General features: G+C 38.8%; 1 protein-coding gene across 1 annotated transcript in view; it reads right to left on the reverse strand.

The window, feature by feature from the left end:
- Nucleotides 1–8,038: 8,038 nt before the first annotated feature.
- The window catches only part of CLVS2 (clavesin 2), a 76,762-nt gene continuing 60,202 nt past the window's right edge, over nucleotides 8,039–24,598 (reverse strand). The window contains exons 4-5 of the mRNA XM_070377105.1: nucleotides 17,536–17,756; nucleotides 8,039–8,126 (exon numbers count right to left, since the gene is read on the reverse strand). Of these exons, the coding sequence (XP_070233206.1) occupies nucleotides 8,039–8,126; nucleotides 17,536–17,756 (309 nt within the window). The remainder of the gene's footprint in view (nucleotides 8,127–17,535; nucleotides 17,757–24,598) is intronic.

The raw sequence follows: 24,598 nt of genomic DNA on the forward strand, positions 1-24,598 counted from the left end.
TGGGAAGATCCCCTGGAGAAGGAAATGGCAATCCACTCTAGCACTCTTGCCTGGAAAATCCCATGGACAGAGGAGCCTGGTAGGCTATAGTCCATGGGGTCGCAAAGAGTCAGACACGACTGAGAGACTTCACTTTCACTTTAGATAAAGCTTCCAAAGATGAAGCTCATACACTGATGTAAAACTTAGGCCCTGGGGTGGTAACCAGATTTGGGAGAAAAGGGAATGTAATTCTTGGTTGATGATTCCACCATCATCAGAGAGGTGAAATTCTCACTTTGATGATGAATTTTTTAAAAAATTCTTATCAATGAAAAAAAGAGCCCTTCTCAAATGTGTACTACCAGCTAATATATAACATGCTGAAACAACAAATTAAGATATTCATGCAATCTTCTTGGATTTGCTACTAAATTCCAGGCACTATTCAAGGCACTGGTAATGCAATGGTAAACAAGACAGACAAAAATCCCTGCCTGTGTGGAGTTCATATGCTATTAGAGGAAAATGTAAAGTGTATTAGGAGGTGATAAAAGCTATGGAGAAGAAATAGAGCAGAAAAAAAATGTGAAGAATCAAAGGGCCATGTAGTTTTAAACAGGGAAATCCAGAGAGTTCTAAGAAAGTGACATTTGAGCAAAGATCTTAAGGAGATGAGGGAAAAAGTTATGGGGATATCTGGTGGAAAGAAGCAGGAGCAACAGAGAGTGAAAGTTTTGAGGTGGAGGAATGCTTGACAAGTTCCTAGAATTGCAAGGATGACAGAAGACAATAAAGAGTAGATGAAAGCTTAAGAGATGACCTAAGAAAAATCAAGGTCAGGGTGAAAGAGTACAGTGTCTAGAACTTCAGAAGCAAGAAATTACTTAACAATTATGTTGGCATTGTGCAGGTAATGATGCCAGCCCAATCAGAAAATATGTTCTTCTGCTATACTGGTGCTTACAAACTTTCTATCACTCCTCAAACATCAACGTAAGAACCCTGGTTTTTACTCTTGCAGAGGGTTTTCAGAAGAATGAAATCACCTGAGCTCATCCTTGTTAATATGTTAGAAATTTACTCTAGAGGGCAAGAGCAGAAGCAAGGAGATGAGTTTTCAGATTATTATTCCAGTTGGAAAGTGAGGTCTTGGAACAAGGTACTGATGATGAAGTTTAGAGAAGTAGACAGAGTGTGGAAACTATGAGCTAGCAGATTGGATGTGGTTCTGAGATTTTTTTAAAAAGAGAGAGAAAGGATGACTATAAAATTTTAAGCCCTAGAAACTGGAAGGTTAGGACTGACTGAGTGAGATGGGAAGGTTATAAAGAGGAAGCAGGTTCAGGATAAAGAAATTTAGTTTCGTCAGTGTTAAATGCGGTATGTCCATTAAACATCCAAATGAAATGTTTAGATATATGGATTCAACAGAAAGGATATTACCAGTCTTCTCCATGAATCCCAGATACAAAGAACATTTAATAATTTTCTAGCAATAAAGTCTTATTATATGTATTTTAAAAATTTTAGGACTTATAAATCAGCATGCAAATATTTCAGTCCTATGCAACTGAGTGAATTGTGTTTTTGTGTATATAACGCAGCATTTTTTTTCCCTAAAAGATTACAAAGCATATACAGTTTCCAGAGGATACTTTTATGTTTCCAGTTAGAAAAATAGGAATAAGAGCATCTGTGTGTGCTAAGTCGACTGAGTCATGTCCTATGGACTACAGCCCACCAGGCTCCTCTGTCCATGGAATTCTCCTGGCAAGAATACTGAAGTGGGTTGCCATTTCCGCATCCAGGGGGTCTTTCCTACCCAGGAATTGAACCCATGTCTCCTGCAGCTCCTACACTGCAGGTAGATTCTTTAAGGCTGAGCCCCTGGGGAAGCTAAAGGGGAGTAAGAGGATATCTTATCTTCAGAGAAAAGTGATTACTCAGAGATAAGGGTTATGGTGCTGCTATACATCACCACCCTGCCCATCACGTCCCCATGGCCTCTTATCTTGATATTTAATTCTTGATATCAGAAACTCTTGACATTTTGAAATCATCTTCTGTATTTAGAATTAATGATACAGTTTAATGCACTTTTAGGCGACAAGAAGTACGGCTGTATCTCTGGCTTTTTGAGTATTCTCTGGTTGCCTGGGTTTATTCCCACTCAGAATGCTCCAGTAGCTGCTAGAAAACTTGGGCTTCTCCTGACAGAGCTGGGGAAAGAGGCAACTCTAAAAGACATGATAACCTCAAAAGCTGTGCACAGGAAAATCATCTGCATCTTAGCTAAAGTCGTACATCAAATATAAAGGGTTCCAGATGTCTCTTTCCCTCATCAGATGATTTTTCATCCACAGATAGGATAAACGAGGAAACTCACAGAAGATACAACTGTGTATTTATTGAGGAGGCATTTTTTTCATGTTAAACTGAAAATTTTATTTTACTTAATATTTTGAACCAGAATTATTTTATAGGATTTATTTAAATCAATGTTTTTATAATTAGCTTCTTGTTTAATCCAATAACTTTGCATGAAAATGCTATTTTACTTATTGATCATTCCCACTGCTCCATGAGACTTAAAAGTTAACTTTCTTCTTTCAAGCTGTCCTTTGAAGGCTTGACTAGAAGTTACAACATACTGAAAATGTAATTTTGATGAAATTATGTTTTTCCCTTTAACCCCAAACATACAAGTATCAGAAAATTTCAGGTGTCCTAACCAAAATGGCTAACTACAATTTCCCTCAAAATGAAATTACTGTTGTCCATTTTTAGATGACATTTTAGAAATCTCCATTTCACAGATGCAACAGATCCACACTACAAAATTCAACATTTACCATATGCAAAATAAAGACTTTTTTAAAAGCAGAAATGTATATTTATTCAAAATTATATCATTTATAATACTGTATTATAATAAACAACTCCCTCAAAAGGTCAAAGGTAGCTGAGCCAAATAGTAAAGAGTATGCTTAGTAGTATTCTTATTTAATCCGGACAGTTTTGAAAACAAAAATTACTTAGGTTGGAAAGTTTCATTTATCTTTTACAGAAATATGAAAACTGAAAGACTGAATTAGAAACAAGACAAAGCTTTGAACCTCTGTTATATGTAAACCAATTATAATCCATTGAAATTTTTTAATACGGTTTAGGATTTGTTCACTCTTAATTGTTTCGTTAATGTTTATTTTGATTCTCATCTAGGTCCCTCTCATTCACCACAAAAACTAATTTTGACAGAATAAATGCATCAGTATCATTAAGGACAAAAATATATGCAGGAAACTTGAAACTAAGTCAAATACTGACCAAACACTGTCTAAACATAACAATGTCCACTATTTACTATAAAAGTGCATTTATTGTATTTAATACCTATACTTATTTGGTTTCTAAATATATCTTTTTATTTCAACAGTACCATTTGCACTCCTTTAAAAAAATAGTACAACTTGGGTGTTTCAGTCCAGTGAATTACTATTTTATATTTTTTTCCTATGGTACAGGGGAATAAATTTCTACATAGCACAGAATAAATTCCACAGTATTATGTCCATGTGTGGGGCTAACCTATAGATATTTACAAAATAAAAACTTCAATTCATGAAAAAATTTATATTCTTTAAGTTGAGATATAATAATATTTCAAAGCCAAGCTTTCTTTTATATTGATTATTTTCTCCTTTTCAAATACTAATAGTGCTGGATATGTGTGTGTGTGCTGGGTCATGTCTGACTCTTTGCGACCTCATGGACTATACCCTACCAGGCTCTTCTGTCTGTAGAATTTTGTATTCTGTCTGTAAGAATACTGGTAACACTGCTAACTAGTGCTAATAACATATTAGAAAGCAGTTTTCTCAACTAAAACAAAAATTATTTAAAAAAATCCTTTTCATTGCTAAAGATAATTACACATGCTACCCACCTAGCCAATCCTCTATATTAATATTTTAGATAATCTGCTGATTCTTACATGATCTAATAGCCTCATAAATTTAAAATGTATCACTGTTTCTTAGACCATATATCTGTAATATCTATATAGCACATATAAAATGGAACATTTGCCTATTAGCTGGTTGATGCAAAAAATATAAATACCAAATCTGAACGTTCACACATCCTACCAGAGCTCTGCTCCATTTATTTTGTGTGTTGAAAATCATTCTGAAATAGCCTCATAACTGAAGGCAATGTTTCAAGTAATCATCAATAAATACCAAATAAGAAGCCAAAGAGATATTATTAACCAACCAAACCAGCTAGACACTTAAATAAAACAACAGAGGACCGTACAACCTTTCAGCAGGTTTTCTTGATAGAACTTCTGTAAAGGTATGTCCATATGCTTTTGGGTTATTTGTAGAAGAAAAGGAAGTCTGTTCCTAAAGACACACTGCCATGGCTCAAAGTTTCTTTTCGTGACAAGTCATAAACATATTTCTTGATGTCTAAAACAACTCTGCATTTTCTGGATGCCTTAGAGGGCCTCTGTTTCCTCAGGAATATTACAGAAACTTCAAATGTTTAATTTAACAATGTGACCTAGTTAATATTAAAGAGAACCCAGCTGCTTGGCTTTCCTGCTTATGATTGTAAAGAAAACAGGGATTTTACATGGAAACACTTGAGGAATGTCCCTGCTCATACCTACGTAAACCATTATTGAAATAAAAATAATCATGCATGCCCATTTGAAAAACCTGCTTACAAAACTCAATTTAATACTGTATTTTTGTTTGTCAATAATGTTTTCAAGTTACTATACTGAACTTACACAATAAAGACAATACTATACAAGAAAGCTCAAAGCAAGATCTCAAATATCCTTCTTCAAATGATATCTGTATCTCACCGTTATAATAGAGATGCATGTGTTTACTTTTTGGAAGAGAGAACAAATAGAATCCATATTCTAGTATCACTGCTTTATTCCATTTTAAAAGAGGCACTTCATATTTCTTAGAGGATATTTTTATGATAATCTCTTCCTTTAAAAATATCAGTCAAAAATGTGTGCAAATACCACTGAAAACATAAGGAAGCTCCTTATTTTTAACCAGCTTTGGAAGCAGCTGCCCCTGAAAAATTGGAGAAAAGAAATAATACCAGATGTAGAAGGTAGGGAAGGCTGAGTGAAGGGAGTAAATGAATTACGGGCCTATTCCAAATCAAATGTGATGATGCTTTGATGTCTACAAAGTTTAAGTAACAAGATAACTGAAAAGAGAAAGCACAGCTGTCAAAATAGAGAGGCAAATCATTAGGGCAAACAGTGTCGTGTTAGTGTCTGTGTATGAGTGGGGATGTACTATCTCAATGAAATCGAAAGAATATCAGATCAGATCAGCTCAGTCGCTCAGTCATGTCCGACTCTTTGCGACCCCATAAATTGCAGCACGCCAGGCCCGCCTGCGCTATATCGAAAGAATATAAGAGTGCTTATTTATTAAGTTATGTAACAGTAAACATAATCACATACCACAGAAAATCATGAGGAAAAAGAAAACTCCCAAATGGTGTCAGTTAGCTGGTGCTGAGGGGAAAATTCATAAAGTTGATCATATGTTCTATAAGCAGCTTTAAAAGATTACTGCAAGTTTTTTTTCGGGCTGAAGATACCATAGGCAGACTGAACTAGATACAGCAATTTCAAACACATTGTTGTCATTTGTTCAGGCATTTAAAAATAGTTCACACGACCCAGACCACTCTCAATTGCTCATTTGAAGGGGAGCAGTCGAGCAGCAGTACCAATGCAGGTTCCAAATGTTGGGTAGTGAGAGAGCGTGAATGACACTTATAAATGGGTAGGTACACATATAAATTATGCCTTCCGAGTTATTTTTACATATGACACTAGCATACGACAGGGGAAAAAAGCCGGCTATGCTGGTTGACGTCCGAAGCTGGTAGAATTCTGAATTTGGCAATAAATGGTGCATATCAAAGAAACTCATGAAAATGAAAAGTTGTCTGGCCTTCTGAGCTTAGTTGTTTCATTTTATTCCAATACATCATACTGTCTAACACTTGCTTGTACAGTATATAGAGCCCAAGGCCAAAAAATGTACGATGCCAAGCAGGAAAAAAAACATAAGAACACCTTTGGTCAGGGTTCTTAGAAAGATTAGAGTTGCTGTGGCTTTTTTTTCCAGTGCATTCCAATCTCTATAACATTTATGGGTAGAGCAGAAGACCTAATGGTCATTATTCTTCTGCACTTGATTGGAGGTTGGCATTTTAAAGGTATCTTTCATTCATAATATCTATGTGTATTTATGTATTTTTACAAATACTAGACAGTTCATTGGTGACACAGCAGAATAATGTACTGATATTAATTTTAAGATTCTGGGCTACAGAATTATAACTGGACTTTTTAAAGCTTTTGGCTAAAATGTATATTATAAAGGCTGCTACATGCCTTTATTTCTGTTGGTTTCCATAAGTTCCTTGAGATATTTTTCTTTCAAGACAATATTTTAATGGTAAAGTCTCAGTCTCAAAAATTACCACTCTGAAAAGGTGGTAAGAATCTTGCTTTTTCACACTAGAATTTGAAATTTAAAGTTAAATTTTTTAAATGTGCTATCCTTGCAAAATTTTTGTGAAAAGAAAACTTTAACATAAGGATTCCAAATCTAGATTTAAACTATAACATAGACTCTCAGATGCCCTCAGAAGCTTTCATTATGTCTCCTAGATGCAATATGTTCTTAAAATCTTTTCTGAGAAGAAAATGTGTGCTTCCAGGATCATTAGGATAATTAACCTAAATTTGAGAAAAACACTATTATTCTCTGTCACCTGATACTGCCTATGCTGAGACCTGTTGTGTTTTTTTTGAAGAAAAAATATATTTCACTGGAATGACACAGATACAAGATTGCAATACAAATTAAATTGAATTCCCTTAAATAAACTCACAGGAAGTCTGTTTCACAATACCTCATTTTCATTAACTTTAGTGGAAGTGGTTTTCCAGAGTTAACATCTCAGACAATAATCTATAACATCTCTAAGACCATTGAATATGCATGATTTATTTTATAAGCCTGTCACATCACAGATTTACCAAAGCTCAGTAAAAATATATATATGTGTGTGTGTGTGAATATATATATATTTTCAACCAGTCACAAGAATTAGAAATTAGCCCCTTATCAGTACTTGGCAACTTTTCTGCTCAAAATTAGCTGTCAAACACTACTCAAGTATTGGTTCTTTCTCTTGGTCAAAGAGTTTTTCGGGATAAAGTTCTTAAAGTACATCAGACAGGCATATAATGAGATCTTGAGTAAAGGACGCATTGTGAAGACAGCCGTTTATAAAGAATCCACTCTCTTTCAGAATTCCACGTCTTATTTTGGGGAACATATTTTTTCACAAGACTCCAGGAACTAAACAACATAGAAAGTTCAAGTGTTGAGTTTACCAGGTTATTTGCCATTTCTTGCCTCCCAAGTTCAAGGCCAGTGATAGTCACTAGGGTACATTTTCTGTGAACTGAAAATCCCTAGACAGGAAGTACATTTATCATAATAATTTCCTAGAATCATTTAGCTCCCTGTGCCCATTAAATGTACATTTGAGTATGACAGAGTTTCAGAGAAAACAATGAAACAATCACCATGATAGCTGAAATATGGCTTCATAGGAAACAGGGCTACATTTAATTAGCTTCGATGGTTTATGCGTCTTTTCTGTTCTTGTTACAGTTCATCTCACTGGCATGGACTCAAAAGCCAATCTTCCAATTTAAGTTACTACTAAAATTTACAAACTTGACGTGAAGATTACATTGTATTTACAAAGAACTTGGCACTTACAGAATAAATTATTGACTTTTCTTTAAATCTAGACCAGGGCACCCATGGTTCAGGCAAATGGGAAAGCCTGATGCCTTCCTATATATTATGCTACATTAACAAGAATAAATAAGTTTCCAGCTGGTAATTCATCCACAGCACTGGCCCTGGTGCTGAAAACATGTACCTTCCATTTCTAATCCACGGAGAGGGCAGAGAAGCTATCAGTCCAGAGAGAGCAAAGGTTGCATGTTTTCCTCCTCATTTTTATCCATGCGTTTTAGCACTGTAGGATCCACAACTGATTGGGATCTGGAAATAATAAAGCCAATGTCAGCGTGTTACTGCCAAACAATCACATTCTCTTCTATCTTTTCTCCTTTATTACTTCTCTCTTGGATGTGGATTAACTTCTACATCAAGGGATTTATGAACTGAGAATCTGCACATTGAGAGAGACGCACACTTATGGTGATTGTTTACGAAGAAGCAACCCCCTCTGGCCTCTAAATACAATAGTGCACAACAGAGGATTCTAAACACATAATAACAGGCTTAAGCTCTCATCTTTACAATCAAGAAGAGCCTTTTCTTTGAGACTGAGAACTTTTAGTACAGGACTGACATATTCCAAGAGGACATCACTAAAAGGGGAAATTATTATGGTGAATTTACCATTATAAGAAATGAAGTAGAAATAATAGGAGCCTTGATTTCTGGCTTAAAGGGCTCTATGAAAAAACTTCAACAGGAATGTGCATTTTAACCATCTTTTTTTTTAATGTATAATGAGCACATTAGGAGAAGATATTTCAATATGAGTTTTGTTAAATTTTCCACTAGAACATCTGAATAAAATCAGTCTTATTCTTGGAAATCTATGAAATGGTTTAAAACTTTAGAAGCCTCTCTTGTTTAGGCAGCAGTACTTTACTATTAGAGAAACAAATAATGTGAAAACCCTTACATATGCTTTTGATAGCAGGTGGGAATTACATCTCAATTCATCACCAGGAAACACGAAACTGAGAAGGAGGAAAGTCAATGAAACGTGCTACTGTGGTGGCAGGAAGCTGCCATCTTAATGGCTACGGCATTAAAGAAGCAGCCGTCCTTTTAAATTTCTCTTCCTTAATGAATTTTTCCCCTGCTGCTGCATTCCAGCCATTTGGCTATTGCTGAGACAATATGCGTCTTAGTAGACCTCATTAACTTTCAAAAAGGAAGACTATAAGTGAAAATACAACCACACATGCTAATGAAAATGAACAGCAATGGAAGGAATTATCAAAGCAAAAATAATTACAAGATTAACTGATAAATTGACTCTTTCATTGAAGTAAACTTAAATTCATTTCTAAAGAGAGAATGAAGAGGAAGGTGAGAACAGTTGTATCAGGAGGTTTATTTTCTAAGTCATTTTTACTGTTTTATCTCAATAATAGGTATTAGATGCATAAATCAGAATGGAGACTAACCACAGTTGAATATGGTGTGTGTGTGTGTGTGTGTGTGTGCGTGTGTCTGTGCAGGAGAGAGAGAAAGAAAGAGGGAAAGGAGCAATGATAATTTATCTTAGAACACAGTACATGAATAAAATATACTTTAACACAATTGACAATTGCACAAAACACTTAATAATTAGACCTGTAACATTCTTTTTCTTAGACTCAAATACAATAATTGGTTCCCCAAGATGAATCCATGCTAAAATATGCAGAGGTTCATTTAATGTCCTGCACTAGAGGGTTAACCTGACTACTAGCGCCCACTGGACTATAAGTTCCATAAGCAGGGACTTTATCAGTGTCTCTCCTTGCGACAGACACGATGTGTGTCACAGAGTCTGTTACACAGTAGGATTTCAATGTCTTAATTCTTATCCAATAAATACTTTCCAAACTGAAAGAAGCTGGATGTCACGCATTCAAACTGGAGAGTGATGAAGATAAAGCAATTTACCCCGTGAAGAAAAGAATTCTTTACAGAAAAGTTATTTTAAAATCTCACGAAGTATACAAATGTTGAGGTACATCCTAATAATATTAAGTACACGCTAAAGCTCTTCAGACAGCATAGAGTCTACACATTTAGCATTTGCCATAATGTTCTATTAAAACACACATTGTACACACACACACACACACACACACATCTTATATATTGTTACTTTCCTTAACTACTTCCGTGGTTCAGATGGTAAAGCATCTGCCTGCAGTGCGGGAGACCTGGGTTCAATCCCTGGGTCAGGAGGATCCCCTGGAGAAGGCAATGGCAACCCACTCCAGACTCTTGTCTGGAAAACCCCGTGGATGGAGGAGCCTGATAGGCTACAGTCCATGGGGTCGCAAAGAGTCAGACACGACTGAGTGACTTCACTTTCTTTCTTTCTTTCTTTCATGGCAATTTTAATAAAATATTTTAAATTGTAGTGCACTATTCAATCTGGGATTAAGTTTCTAGTTTGTTTTTATCATGCGCTACAGATGTTAAACTTGTCCGATTATAAACGCTGCTGGCTCCATATGCAGAGAAATTCCTCAATAAAGTAAGACAGAAAGAAACAATTTCTGATTAAGACTTTTTTGGTATTTAAGTGTCCCAAGTATACTGTTGTTTTAGTCTAGACTTTCTTTTTGCCCTCTTGTACAAAACAACAGGGTTATTTGTGCATGATTGGTTACTGAACTGGTCTTTTTCAACTACAATAAAGGAAGCTATCTGTCATTAACTCATGGTACATCTTAGTCTCCAGGCTCTGCTGTCTTTCAATGAATAACTTCTTCCCATGAAAACCTGTAGTTTAACTTTAATTATCCAGGTATCATTTATTCATTTATTATGCATTTACAATATTGTGCTATACTTTAGTGTTTGAAAGACTAGATTTTGGACAGAAATGGATTCCAATTCCACATCCTGTGATTTACTAGTTCCATGACCAAATGGAGGCTATTTGAATGTCCTAAGATTTTGTTCCCTTACCTGTGAAATGGGGAAAATAACATCTACATCATACAGATGTACTAAGGATCAAGTGCACTCAATAACGCATGCATAATCCCCAGCATTAATTCTGGCAAATAGCATATGGTAGCAGTTAAAGAAATGACTTACAGAATACTGCTGCCTGTGTTCCAATATTAGCATTGTAGCTTTGTAGCTATGGAACATGTAGAAGTTACTTACCTTCTCTGTATCTGGGTTTCCTCATCAATAAAATGGATACAGTATCACCTTATTAGTTGTTTAGAAAAGCAAAGGAGTTGATATATACAAAACATTAGATAGGATTTGACAGGTAGTAGAAATGGTATGGACCTAACAGAAGCAGAAGATATTAAGAAGAGATGGCAAGAATATACAGAAGAACTGTACAAAAAAGATCTTCATGACCCAGATAATCACGATGGTGTGATCATTCACCTAGAGCCAGACATCCTGGAATGTGAAGTCAAGTGGGCCTTAGAAAGCATCACTACGAACAAAGCTAGTGGAGGTGATGGAATTCCAGTTGAGCTATTCCAAATCCTGAAAGATGATGCTGTCAAAGTGCTGCACTCAATATGCCAGCAAATTTGGAAAATTCAGCAGTGGCCCCAGGACTGGAAAAGGTCAGTTTTCATTCCAATCCAAAGAAAGGCAATGCCAAAGAATGCTCAAACTACTGCACAATTGCACTCATCTCACACGCTAGTAAAGTAATGCTCAAAATTCTCCAAGCCAGGCTTCAGCAATATGTGAACCGTGAACTTCCTGATGTTCAAGCTGGTTTTAGAAAAGGCAGAGGAACCAGAGATCAAATTGCCAACATCCACTGGATCATCGAAAAAGCAAGAGAGTTCCAGAAAAACATCTATTTCTGCTTTATTGACTATACCAAAGCCTTTGACTGTGTAGATCACAATAAACTGTGGAAAATTCTGAAAGAGATGGGAATACCAGACCACCTGATCTGCCTCTTGAGAAATTTGTATGCAGGTCAGGAAGCAACAGTTAGAACTGGACATGGAACAACAGACTGGTTCCAAATAGGAAAAGGAGTTCGTCAAGGCTGTGTATTGTCACCCTGTTTATTTAACTTAAATGCAGAGGACATCATGAGAAACACTGGACTGGAAGAAACACAAGCTGGAATCAAGACTGCCGGAAGAAATATCAATCACCTCAGATATGCAGATGACACCGCCCTTATGGCAGAAAGTGAAGAGGAACTCAAAAGCCTCTTGATGAAAGTGAAAGTGGAGAGTGAAAAAGTTGGCTTAAAGCTCAACATTCAGAAAACGAAGATCATGGCATCTGTCCCACCACTTCATGGGAAATAGATGGGGAAACAGTGGAAACAGTGTCAGACTTTATTTTTCTGGGCTCCAAAATCACTACAGATGGTGACTGCGGCCATGAAATTAAAAGACGCTTACTCCTTGGAAGCAAAGTTATGACCAACCTAGATAGCATATTCAAAAGCAGAGACATTACTTTGCCAACAAAGGTCTGTCTAGTCAAGGCTATGGTTTTTCCTGTGGTCATGTATGGATGTGAGAGTTGGACTGTGAAGAAGGCTGAGTGCCAAAGAATTGATGCTTTTGAACTGTGGTGTTGGAGAAGACTCTTGAGAGTCCCTTGGACTGCAAGGAGATCCAACCAGTCCATTCTGAAGGAGATCAGCCCTGGGATTTCTTTGGATGAAATGATGCTAAAGCTGAAACTCCAGTACTTTGGCCACCTCATGTGAAGAGTTGATTCATTGGAAAAGACCCTGATGCTGGGAGGGACTGGGGACAGGAGGAGAAGGGGACGACAGAGGATGAGATGGCTGGATGGCATCACTGACTTGATAGACGTGAGTCTAAGTGAACTCCGGGAGTTGGTGATGGACAGGGAGGCCTGGCGTGCTGCAATTTGTGGGGTCGCAAAGAGTTGGACACGACTGAGTGACTGATCTGATCTGATCTGATCTGAACTATGATGCTGAATATTATTTAATAAAGTGGAAGCACATATTACCCATAATCTAATGAGCTTTGTATTCTTTCACTTGATTATGCTATCTCTTCACAAATTTTCACAGAACATAATCTTCTTCCTATCATGCTCAGCCACACAGTCGTGTCCAACTCTTTGAGGCCCCATGGACTGTAGCCCACCAGGCTGCTCTGTCCATGGGATTTTACAGGTGAGAATACTGCAGTGGCTTGCCTCTTCTTCCTATACAAGAAGCTGAATTCACCCAAAGGAATAGTTACCTACAACTCATTTGTGAAGCAATGACTTTTCCCCCTCTCAATCTAAAAATGATATAAAACTGGAAAAGACAATGAAGGAAAGGTGGAATCTAGAAACGATTTTCTCCCATCCTTGATGGGGAACTGCTATTCCCTGCCAGAGAGAAGATAAAAATCATGTGAAACAACTCTCTTGATTTCATTCTTCAAGAGTTTTCAAATAGAACCATATAACCTTCACAGGATGCAAAACCTATACCAAACAAAGGGTGTCTGAAATTCCAATCGGCCCAAGTTAGAAGCAAGAAACTCCGGGCTGGGGAAGTCATCATGCTATGAGCCACGTCTGCAGGGGACAAAATGGCCTAATTAATTGGAAAAGAGAAGCAGGATCCAAAAAGACTTCAAAAGGTGGATCTCAGGAACCAAATGTAACAAGATGATGTCAATCAATTAAAATAAATGTGCTGAGAAGAAAGAGCTAAATATAGAAATAGAGAGTTATGAGGATAAAGGTCTAGAAGTAAGGAGACTAGTTTTAAGGGGCTCAGTGTGAGTCAGCAGTGTGCCTTGGCAGCCTGAACGACAGCAACAGTGACGACAACAGTAAACAGAGAAAGCCAATGAGGTCTACGCTGCAGAGCCAGGATTCTGGAATCTCAGCGGAAGCAGTGACAGCATCAGATGTCACCTCTGCCTTTCTAAACACTGCACTTAAAAGGGGCCACTGACAGACAGCAGAGAACTCCTTCATTTGACTGGTACTTCGTGAGCATCCTTTCTGCTCTCTACACACTCTACTCCAGGCACCGAAGATTCAGAAGAGAACAGGATAGACAAAGCCACTGAAGTCTCCCTGAAGCTTACATGGCAGGATGAAAGGGATAAATAATTAAAGCAAATCAATAATTTCACAGGCTAATAATGAGCTATAAAGAAAATAAAGGAGATGATTGATTGGAAGTGGCTAGAAGGCAGAGTAGAGCTTATTAAGACCTGGTGACTAACCAAAAGACCTTCTGGAGGAGGTGACCTTTGATTGGGGCCAGCCATTGGAAGATAGAGGAAAAGGACATTCCAACCAGAGGCTGAAGGAGAATAAAGAAAACTGCTGTGAAAGGTGGAGAGAAAAGGGAGATAAACTTGGAGGAAAGAGGTAGGCAGAGTCAGATTATGTAGCATATTATAAGTCACAATATGAAATTGATTGTATGCCTTGTATAATTACCAGTCATTAAAAATTCAAAGCAGAGAAGTGAAACAACCTGATTTACACTTTAAAAACATTATATTGATTGACACGTGGATAATAAATGGAGAAGGATAAGGGTAGAAGCAAAGACAGCAGGTAAGAAATTCTGGAGGAAGTGCAGGTGATGAGGATACAGCTAAGGATGCAGAAGATATGAAAGAAGTGTGCTCAGAGGAAGGGACCGCCCTAGTTAACAAGTCACAGAAGGAGGGGCTGAAGGAAATAAGCATCACTAGCTGGCAAGGGAAAAAACTGAGGACACCTATGAGAGCTGTCTCTGAATCCTCCTATAGCTCAGTTCTAGAGTGAGGGCACTCTGTGTCACGCTGTCACAGAAGAGCAGAAAAGAGTTATATCCACAAAGTGAAAGACTCTGTACCTCATAGACTGGAATCCTGTTCCATTACATATAGACTATGTGACTTTGGGGATACAAATATCTGTGTAATAGGGTTGCTATGAAACTTAAATGAATTTTACCCAAAAAAAAGTACCTGGTAAGCGCTTAACTCAGGGCTTCCCTGGTGGCTCAGCTGATAAAGAATCTGCCTGCAATGCAGGAGACCCTGGTTCAATTTCTGGGTTGGGAAGTTCCCCCAGACAAGGGACAGGCTACCCACTCCAGCCTTCTTGGGCCTCCCTGGTGGCTCATATGGTAAAGAATCCACCTACAATGCAGGAGACCTGGGTTCAATCCCTGGATTGGGAAGATTCCCCTGGAGGACGGCATGACAACCTACTCCCATATTCTTGCCTGGAGAATTCCCATGAACAGAGGAACCTGAAGGGCTACAGTCAATGGGGTCGCAAAGAGTCAGACACGACTGAGCAACTAAGCACAGCACACAAGGGCCTAATTCACGAGAAAAGTGAAAGTGAAGTCCTCAGTCGTGTTCGACTCTTGGCGACCCCATGGACTGCAGCCTACCAGGCTCCCCGTCCCTAGGATTCTCCAAGCAAGAACACTGGAGTGGGTTGCCATTTCCTTCTCCAATGCATAAAAGTGAAAAGTGAAAGTGAAGGTCGCTCAGTCGTGTCCGACTTCTAGTGACCCCATGGACTGAAGCCTACCAGGCTCCTCCGTCCATGGGATTTTCCAGGCAAGAGTATTGCAGTGGGTTGCCATTGCAGTTGGTAATAAATGATAGATTGTAATAATTATCATTATTAGGATTTTTATTTTTATCAGAAGGAACCTATTCTTAGGCAATGGCTTTTAACCATTTTTGTCTTAGAAAACTTTGAGAATGTGATGAAATATGCCTTCTCTCCAGAAAAAAAAAAAAAATGCACTATACACACAAACACACACATGTATATGTGTGTGTATATGTTGGCACTCAGTTGTGTCTGGCTATTTGTGACCCCATGGACTGCAGCCCACCAGGCTCCTCTGTCCTTGGAATTCTCCAGGCAAGAATACTGGAGTGGGCTGCCATTCCCTTCTCCAGGTGTCCAGCACTGTAGACAGAATCTCTACCCTCTTAGCCACCAGGGAAATATATATATATATATATATAAAATCTATATATATTATATACACCAATATATATACACCCCCACATATACCCACACAGTTTTGAACACAACTTTAGCACTTAACAGACTCTTTTGAGAGCCCATCAATGAACCCTTTTAGCAGAGCATAAAACTCAAATTAGGAAGACTTGTTTTAAAGGGAAATGAGTTGAGAAGCCCAAACTTCATTTAAACATAATCTTGTCGATTAATGCAGAAATTAAAGCTGGAGATGTCACTAACTTTCCCATTTTGTCCAAGTTGTTGTGGAGCAATCTGGGAGAGAAAGGCATCCACATACACACACCACACACACACACACACACACACACACACCACACACACACACTAGCATCAGTAACAGCAACAAATAAAAGAGGTCAGTCTAAAATAACAGGGTTGTCACTGCATGAGTCAGTGGTAACTGAAAGACCACAAAATTGTCATCAGAGAAGGATGTAAGACATTGTTGGGGATGACATGTAAGATGCTCTTGGGTCCTCCATGAACTAGGTGAAGAAAAATTGTAGGAGCTGTGGTTCCTAAGTTTCCAGGACAGGAAATCAACCAAGAAATAATATTTGTTACCATTATCCAAATGAAGCCTGGGCTGGTACAGCCTAGGGTAGCATGAGAATTAGAAGTCTTCTGGTTTGCTACAGAATTCGAACACAGTGTCAGTTCTGTATTTGCATGTGTCTAGCAACTCCTCTGCCCTCAATCACCAGTAGACTATGGCAAGACATATGTTTTATACACACTGAATCCAAAACATTTAGGAAAGCTTCTATTACAGAGCATGTGTTGAATAAATACACATTGATTGAGAGAAAACAGGCCTAATAACACCGTAAGAGTCAAAGCAGAAAATTAGATATTCTCAAGAATGAATTCTGTAAAGATTAAAGCCGCAGGGAAACAGAAGGTTTTGCTCCAGGAATGGCTAGATAGAAATGTTTAAAGAGAAACCTGGCTGCTGCTGCTGCTGCTGCTGCTGCGTCGCTTCAGTCGTGTCCAACTCTGTGTGACCCCATAGACAGCAGCCCACTAGGCTCCTCTGTCCCTGGGATTCTCCAGGCAAGAATACTGGAGTGGGTTGCCATTTCCTTCTCCAATGCATGAAAGTGGAAAGTGAAAGTGAAGTCGCTCAGTTGTGCCCGACTCTTAGCGACCCCATGGACTGCAGCCTACCAGGCTCCTCCGATCATGGGATTTTCCAGGCAAGAGTACTGGAGTGGGGTGCCATTGCCTTCTCCGAGAAACCTGGCACAGATACTGAAAAAGGAACAGAAGCTTTGAATGATAATGTTTGAAGTGTGTGTGTATGCATGTGCTTGCTGTGGATCCCTTTCTTCAAATGAAATCTTACACAGAAGTCCAAAAAATTGGTTAGACCATCAGTCTCACGACAGTGGAGACGCTGTCCCCACGCCACCCCACTTGCCCTGAGGCACTCAACAAGAACCTTAAAATACAGTTTGAAAAGCCACTGGATTGGGTGACTTCTAAGGGGCCAGCTAGACTCTGTGAATCTGGAGCAGAACTCTGAGTTGAGGTTACCTTGAATGACTTTATCTTTGACTCAAAACTCCTAGACATCCAAACACAGGAGCATGAAAGGCTTCAAAATCCCACCAAGTATCTACTTTAGAAAAATATAAAATCTGGAGTTGTATGAAGCGTCCCCACCCTGGCCCAGCCCACTTCCCAGGTACCCGCAGCTTACCTCTTCATGGACTTGGGGGACAGTTCCTTCTCTACCTCCTTGACAGGCATGCTGTAGGAGTCCACACTGTACTCGCTGTCATCATCATACTCGTGGTCCAGCAGTGTTCTTGCCCAGGTTCCCATGTCGTAAGGGGGGAGCATTCCTCCAAACTCGGAGGGCAGAATCTCAGGGTGAATTAGTTGGTGTAGGCTGTTCAGGTTGTTACCATGCAAAAATATCTACAGACAAGAAGAGGGTGGGGTAAACCCACAGAGGAGAATGAATGCCATGTGGACGCCAGGGGTTGGGGTAGGATAGGAGGAGGGACTGAGGATAGAAAGAGCCAGAACAAGAGTTTTCCATGTCTGTTAGCATATTTAAGCCTCTCTTTTACTCTGTGAAACAGGCAGGCTGGTATCATAATCTTAATATTTCATATAAAAATCCTGAGGCTCAGGGACTTTAAGTAGCTTCTAGAAGGTCAGATCATTTTTAAAGAATTGGAACTGAAAATTTAGTGTCCTGCTTCATAGCTGGGAACATGAGCAGAATCTAATGTGCCTACTTCGATCTGCACATTATCCTGGTGTTAGTTGTGCAAAGCTGATGATGTGCATAATGAACGCTATTAAAACAGACTTTTCTCATGAGGGACTCATCAACTGCTGAGCCCATTCAAGTTACTGAACCCCAAAGCTGTCACCAGTATGGCTTTGTCATTATCATCAATAAAAATAAGAATACTGTAATCACTAAATTACTGCTTTATAATGTAAAGTATGTGATGTAAATAAAAGTAGATTAGCATCATCACAATGAAAGGTTGACTGAAGAGTCACATCCCAAAGGAGTTATGTCCTGTAATGTTGCCAGCATCTTCTCTGCTACAGATTTCCATGCTTATCATTCAAATCGTAAATGGAAAGAGTTGAAACTGTAAAGCTGTGTGTATATGTTAATCATTGTTATTACTGTCTACACAGAGCTTTTTGTTAAATTGGAGGATCACTTCAGCTACATAGTCAAGATTTGTTTCTCCCTAAACAGCTACCTCTTTTCTCTTTTATATTAATCTCAAAACTGCAGATCAGTCTTCTCTAATAAAGTACTACTGTCATCTTATATAGATTTATATGTTTATTTAAAGATTATAGCTTATAAGTGGCTTAGAAATAATCTCATATTTTAGGTTCAAGATGAAAGAGCTAAGACATTCATCTTGCTTTCCATACTTTTAGAATCCACTTAAGTAAATATTTTGGAAAACAAAGACTGTGTGTGCATGTGCTTAGTTTCTCAGTCACGTCCAGCTCTGCGACCGCATGGACTGTAGCCCGCCAGGCTCCTCTGTCCGTGGAGATTCTCCAGGCAAGAATACTGGAGTGGGTTGCCATGCCCTTCTCCAGGGGATCTTCCCAACCCAGGGATTAAACCGAGGTCTCCCACACTGCAGGCAGATTCTTTACCATCTGAGCCACCAGGGAAGCCCAAAGAAAGCCAAAGAAAGACTAGTCTATATCAAATAAAATGAGAAGACTGGGAGTCACCAATCAACAAGTAATACTAATAAATTATGGAAGAATATAAAAGCACGTGAGAGCAGGTACTGGCCAAAATGATCACAGCAAGTGGCTGGTGGAATACATAATACTACAGAGGTGGAAGATACTTTCTGACCCAAGTTAAATCAGGTTATTTGCAAATTCTCCACCTTCCCACTCCTTTTACAGAACACAACAGCCTAGGAAAATATACCCACCCCTATAATTTTCCTGGGAATATGAAATTCTAGTGCCTGAAATCCCTACTTTATTAGGTATACAACCTTTCTTTCATCAGACATGTTGCTTCACATCAGAAACCTTCTCTTTCAAGTCATGCAAGAGTTATGGTGATAAATCCATAGACAAGTAAATGCAATTCACACTACTTCTTCTCTTTTTTGCCAACACCCTGTTACCGCCTCCCTCAACATCGCTCTCAGCTTTGGCCTTGTTTCCTCTTTCCCAGAAAAAAAACAGGGCAACCAGATGAGATCCACCCACTAGCATCTGTGTCCATATGCTTCGCCTTTGCTCCCAGCACAATGGAAGAATCCAGTCTACAAAGGCCAACCCCTCCACCTGTGCACTAGAATCCACCCCTCTTCCACTCAGCTATATTTCCCAAGCAATTATCTCTTGTCTCTCTCACATCATCAGATTTCCTCTTTGTTCTGTACGTTTTCCATCAAAGAACATACATTCTAGCTCTACGCTTGCCTCCCCCCCATACAGATGCATTAAACCTATCTTGACCCTACTTCTATTTCCAGTTATTATCCTATTTTCTCCTTCTTCTTACTGCAAAACTCAACAAAGGAATTATCTGTATTCATTGCCCAAGTACATTTGTCCCATTGTCCCTGAATCCAATCCAAATAGGTTTGCCTCCCACCACTACACGGAAATAGCTCTTGTCAAGATCCTTCTCGCTGCTAAATTCAGTGTCCAATAATTCTCTATCCTTATTTTTCTTAAACTCTCAGCAGCACTGGGTAGAGTAGATGATTCTCCTCAATGAAAACACTTTCTCCCAGGATCTCTTGGTTTCCTACTATCTGATAGATGCCTCCTTCAGTCCCTTTTGCTGGTTATTCCACTTCTGTAATATCTTAACATCAGAGAGCTTCAGGCTTCAGTTCTTGGATTTATTATCTTCTCTAACTGCACTCAGGTAATTTGGAAATAAACCCCAAATATTCGTTGGAAGGACTGATGCTGAACCTGAAGCTCCAATACTTTGGCCACCTGATTCAAAGAGCCGACTCATTGGAAAAGACCCTGATGCTGGGAAAGATTGAGGGCAGGAGGAGAAGGGGACAACAGAGGATGAGATGGTTGGATGGCATCACTGACTCAATGGACATCAGTTTGAGCAAACTCTGGGAAAATGAAGGACAGGGAAGGCTCATGTGCTGCCGTTCATGGGGTCACAAAGAGTCGGACACAACTTTGTGACTGAACAAATACAAGGTTTAAATATCGTCCATACACTAAGACCTGGTGGCTCAGATGGTTAAGCGACTGTCTACAATGTGGGAGACCCGGGTTCGATCCCTGGGTGGGGAAGTTCCCTGGAGAAGGAAATGGCAATCCACTCCAGTACTATTGCCTGGAAAATTCCATAGAGGGAGGAGCCTGGTAAGCTACAGTCTATGGGGTCGCAAAGAGTCAGACACGACTGAGCGATCTTCACCATATACACTGAAAATGTGTATCCTGAATCCAGACCTCTCTTTTGAACTCCATATTACTATTTTTACTCTCTGTGTCACACCTCCACTTAAATGATCAATGGGCATCTCAAACATGTCATATCCAGAACGGAACTTATAACTTTCTCCCCTAAATCAGATTCTCCCTATTTTCAAGGTCAGCTAATGGTACAAATATGCTTCTAGTTACTCAGGCCAAAACCTTTGACTCATCTTTTACTTCTCTCATAATCTAAATTGTCAGTAAATTCTTTCGGTACTACCTCCAAAATCTATCCTGAATTCAAACATCTGAACAACTCTGCTGCTACAACCCTAACTCAACTCCTATCATCCTTTCCACTGTGTTACTGAACTAGCCTCCTAACTGCTCTCCCCACTTCCACTCTTGCCACCAGGACGCTACTCTCAACACAGCAGCCAAAGGACCATGTCAAAACTTGAATCAGTCAGATAATATTATTCTGCTCACAATCCCCCACTGGCTTCTCCTTTCTTCTTGCTCCAATCCTTTAAGATCCTCTACGAACGCCTTCAGTGAACACATCTCCTGCAACTCATCTGCTGGAGCACCCACGCACACATTTGTCTCATCGTTTATTGAAGTTTTACTACATTCTCCCTCTTACATATTTTTCTTCCTCCATTTTACTCAAGAAGTCTGGTTCTTAGGGGCTCTTTTGCCTCAGATTGCCTTACAATTATACTTAGGCTGAATTTTTAAATTAAAAATTAAAAAAAAAATTTTTTTCCTAAACTGTGCCATTAAAGAGATTATGGTAGGAGACCATAATTATAGGAAGAGGAGGGTAAAATATTTTTAAGAATTAGCAAGGAGTAGATGAGAAAGTCCGTGATACTGAGGAAGCAGTAGAAGCTTGTGACAACTAGTAGGAAAATCAGTTTCCTGTCAGCTCCTGGGGTGTGGCAGGACCACATCTATGGACCAGCTAAAAAGTTCACTGGGATAGTGGATTGAAACCTAGGCATTGGACTCTAACATCAACAAAGATGCTTGGGTCCAAAAAGAGACCTTCATTCAAGGAACTAATACTAGCTTGAATAGTGAAGATGTCAAAAGTGGCCATGATAGATTATAAGTTAGGCTGTACATGAAATATTCCAGACATTGGTGAAATTTTGAGAAGGGATCTCTGTAACACTTAAGGTTGACATTCCCATCAACCCAGCATGTTGGAAACTCAAAGTCTGCTTTAATTTAAGAAAATGAAGAACTAAATGGCCATTTGTGAAAGATGATTCACAACTTTTCTTTAGGTTTTCTTTTACCAGCTTTTCAGAACATAGATGTATAGCATTTGCGTTATAAGGTGCTTGAGTAATACTGTAAGGCTGAATCACTTGGGATTCCAGGAAGGAAATATAGCAATAGCATTGTATTGTGTATTGATTATATAAGCAGAAGTTAAGGGTGTTTTAATTTATAATTATTTTCTCATATAAAAATTCCCAAATCGTGTAGTTGTAATTAAAATGGTAAAATTCAAATACCTCCCTTCCATCTAGAATAGTGCCAGCACTGTCTTTTTTAAGGCATTGTCAAAATCATCAAATTCCACCAAATAACTCCCAAACCTAGAGCTTTCCTTGTTTTATAGATCTGACACTCTTCAGTTTTTTCAACAGAGCAGAATCATGTCAAAATAATGTCACAACAAGTCACCCCTGAACTCAGTCTTTCAAATGCTACTCATTTCACTCTGACTGAAAGCCCAGATCTGATGGCAGTGTGCAAGGCCCTCCAAGAGCTGGCACACCATGTTCCCACCCATCCAATGCACTACTATCCTCTCCAATAGCTCATCTGGCTCCAACTTTTCTGACCTCTTTGCCTGTGTGCTAACTCACTTCAGTCGTGTCCAACTCTTTGGACTCTATGGACTGTAGCCCACCAGGGTCCTCTGTCCATGGGATTCTCCAGGCAAGAATACTGGAGTGGGTTGACATGCCTTCCTCCAGGGGATCTTCCTGGCCCAGGGATTGAACTTGTGTCTCTTATGTCTCCTGCGTTGGTAGGTGGGTTCTTTACCACTAGTGCCACCTGGGAAGGCCTCCTTGCTATTTGTCGAATATTCCAGGCTTGTTTCTACCCAAGAACCACTACCTTTGCTATTCCCTGTACCTGGAACAGTCTTCCCAGTAAATCCGTATTTTCAGTTCTACTATCTCCTAGCTGAGATTTAGAGCAAATGGTTTCACCTTCCATGCCTCATTTTCCCATCTATAAAAGGAGAAAAATAATAATGCTTACCCTAAAGCCTTGTTGGAAGGACTAAATGAGTTAACATATTGAAAGTGCTTAGAACAGCATGTGGTGTAGAATGAATGCTACATTAGCGTTCACAGGTATAATTTGTACTAAAAACCCCAGCAGGTACTTTCGATCACCTGACCATCCCTTCACAAAAGATTGCTTGAAAGTGTTATTTCTGAGGCATGTCAATCCATTGTTTTGAACTATAAATTGTAAATTAACTTGATTTACAAATATTCATTGGAAGGACTGATGCTGAAGCTGAAACTCCAATACTCTGGCTACCCAATACAAAGAGCTAATTCATTGGAAAAAACTCTCTTGCTGGGAAAGATTGAGAGCAGGAGGAGAAGGGGGCAACAGAAGATGAGATGGTTGGATGGCATCATTGACTCAATGGACATGAGTCTGAGCACACTTCGGGAGATACTGAAGGACAGGGAAGCCTGGTGTGCTGCAGTCCATGGGGTCACAAAGAGTCAGATGTGACTTAGGACTGAACAACAAATTAACTTGAATCTTGGTGAAAGACATAATTCCTAATATAAATGATCATTGTCTACAGAATTCTTCCTCCTAAATTACTAAAACATATTCAACAAATTCATAAGCAGAAAACTCTCTGTTCACAAATGTTTGAAACCAACACACAGCTAACAATGACTTCACTTTTACACTTACAGTAAGGCTTTTATGGCACTAAAGTACCTGAAGGACCTTCTCATTCACTGAGAAACATGGAAAATTATCCTCTGTATGGATTTAGAAGTAACTATATTTTTCTGTGGAACTAATCATTTGAAAATTGGTCACAGCACAGTGGTAAAAATATCTCTAAATGCGAAGCTATTTGGATTCAAATGTTAACTCTACAACTTTACAGCTGTGTAAATGAGTAAGCAAGTTATTTATCCATCCTAAAACTTACTTTCCTCAGCTTTGAAATAGAAAATGATGCTACTAATCATACTTTGCAGAGATGTTTAAAGGATAAGATGAAATAATGTATATTAAATGCACTTTAAAATCATTATAATGATTAATGTGTTCGGCATTGTAGTATGGGGGTTCCCCAGGTGGCACACTGGTAAAGAACCCACCTGCCAATGCAGGAGACACAAGAGATGCAGGTTCCATCCCTGGGTCAGGGAGATCCCCTGGAGGAGGAAATGGAAACCTGTTTCGTATTCTTGTCCAAAAAAATTCCATGGACAGAGGAGCCTGGTGGGCTATAGTCCAGTGGGTCATAAAGAGTTGGACACAACTGAGTGACTGAGCACATGCACTGTGTTAAATGAGTTATATAAATCTTTGTATTCTCAGAAAAATGATTATTTTGGAACATATTTTGAGTATCCTAGTTGTTGGATAAAACTAAATCTTGGAATTCAAGTAACCTGTAATTTAAAGAAATATTAAAATTTCTACATATGAACATTCTGTCTGTAATGTATGATTGCTCATGACAATCACTACAAAATTATATTAAATATTACAAAATTCACCATATATAATGCGATACATATTGTGAAATTACTAACACCCATTTA

This window comes from Bos mutus, chromosome 9 (genome assembly GCF_027580195.1).
Source record: "Bos mutus isolate GX-2022 chromosome 9, NWIPB_WYAK_1.1, whole genome shotgun sequence".
NCBI classification, from domain to species: Eukaryota; Metazoa; Chordata; class Mammalia; order Artiodactyla; family Bovidae; genus Bos; species Bos mutus.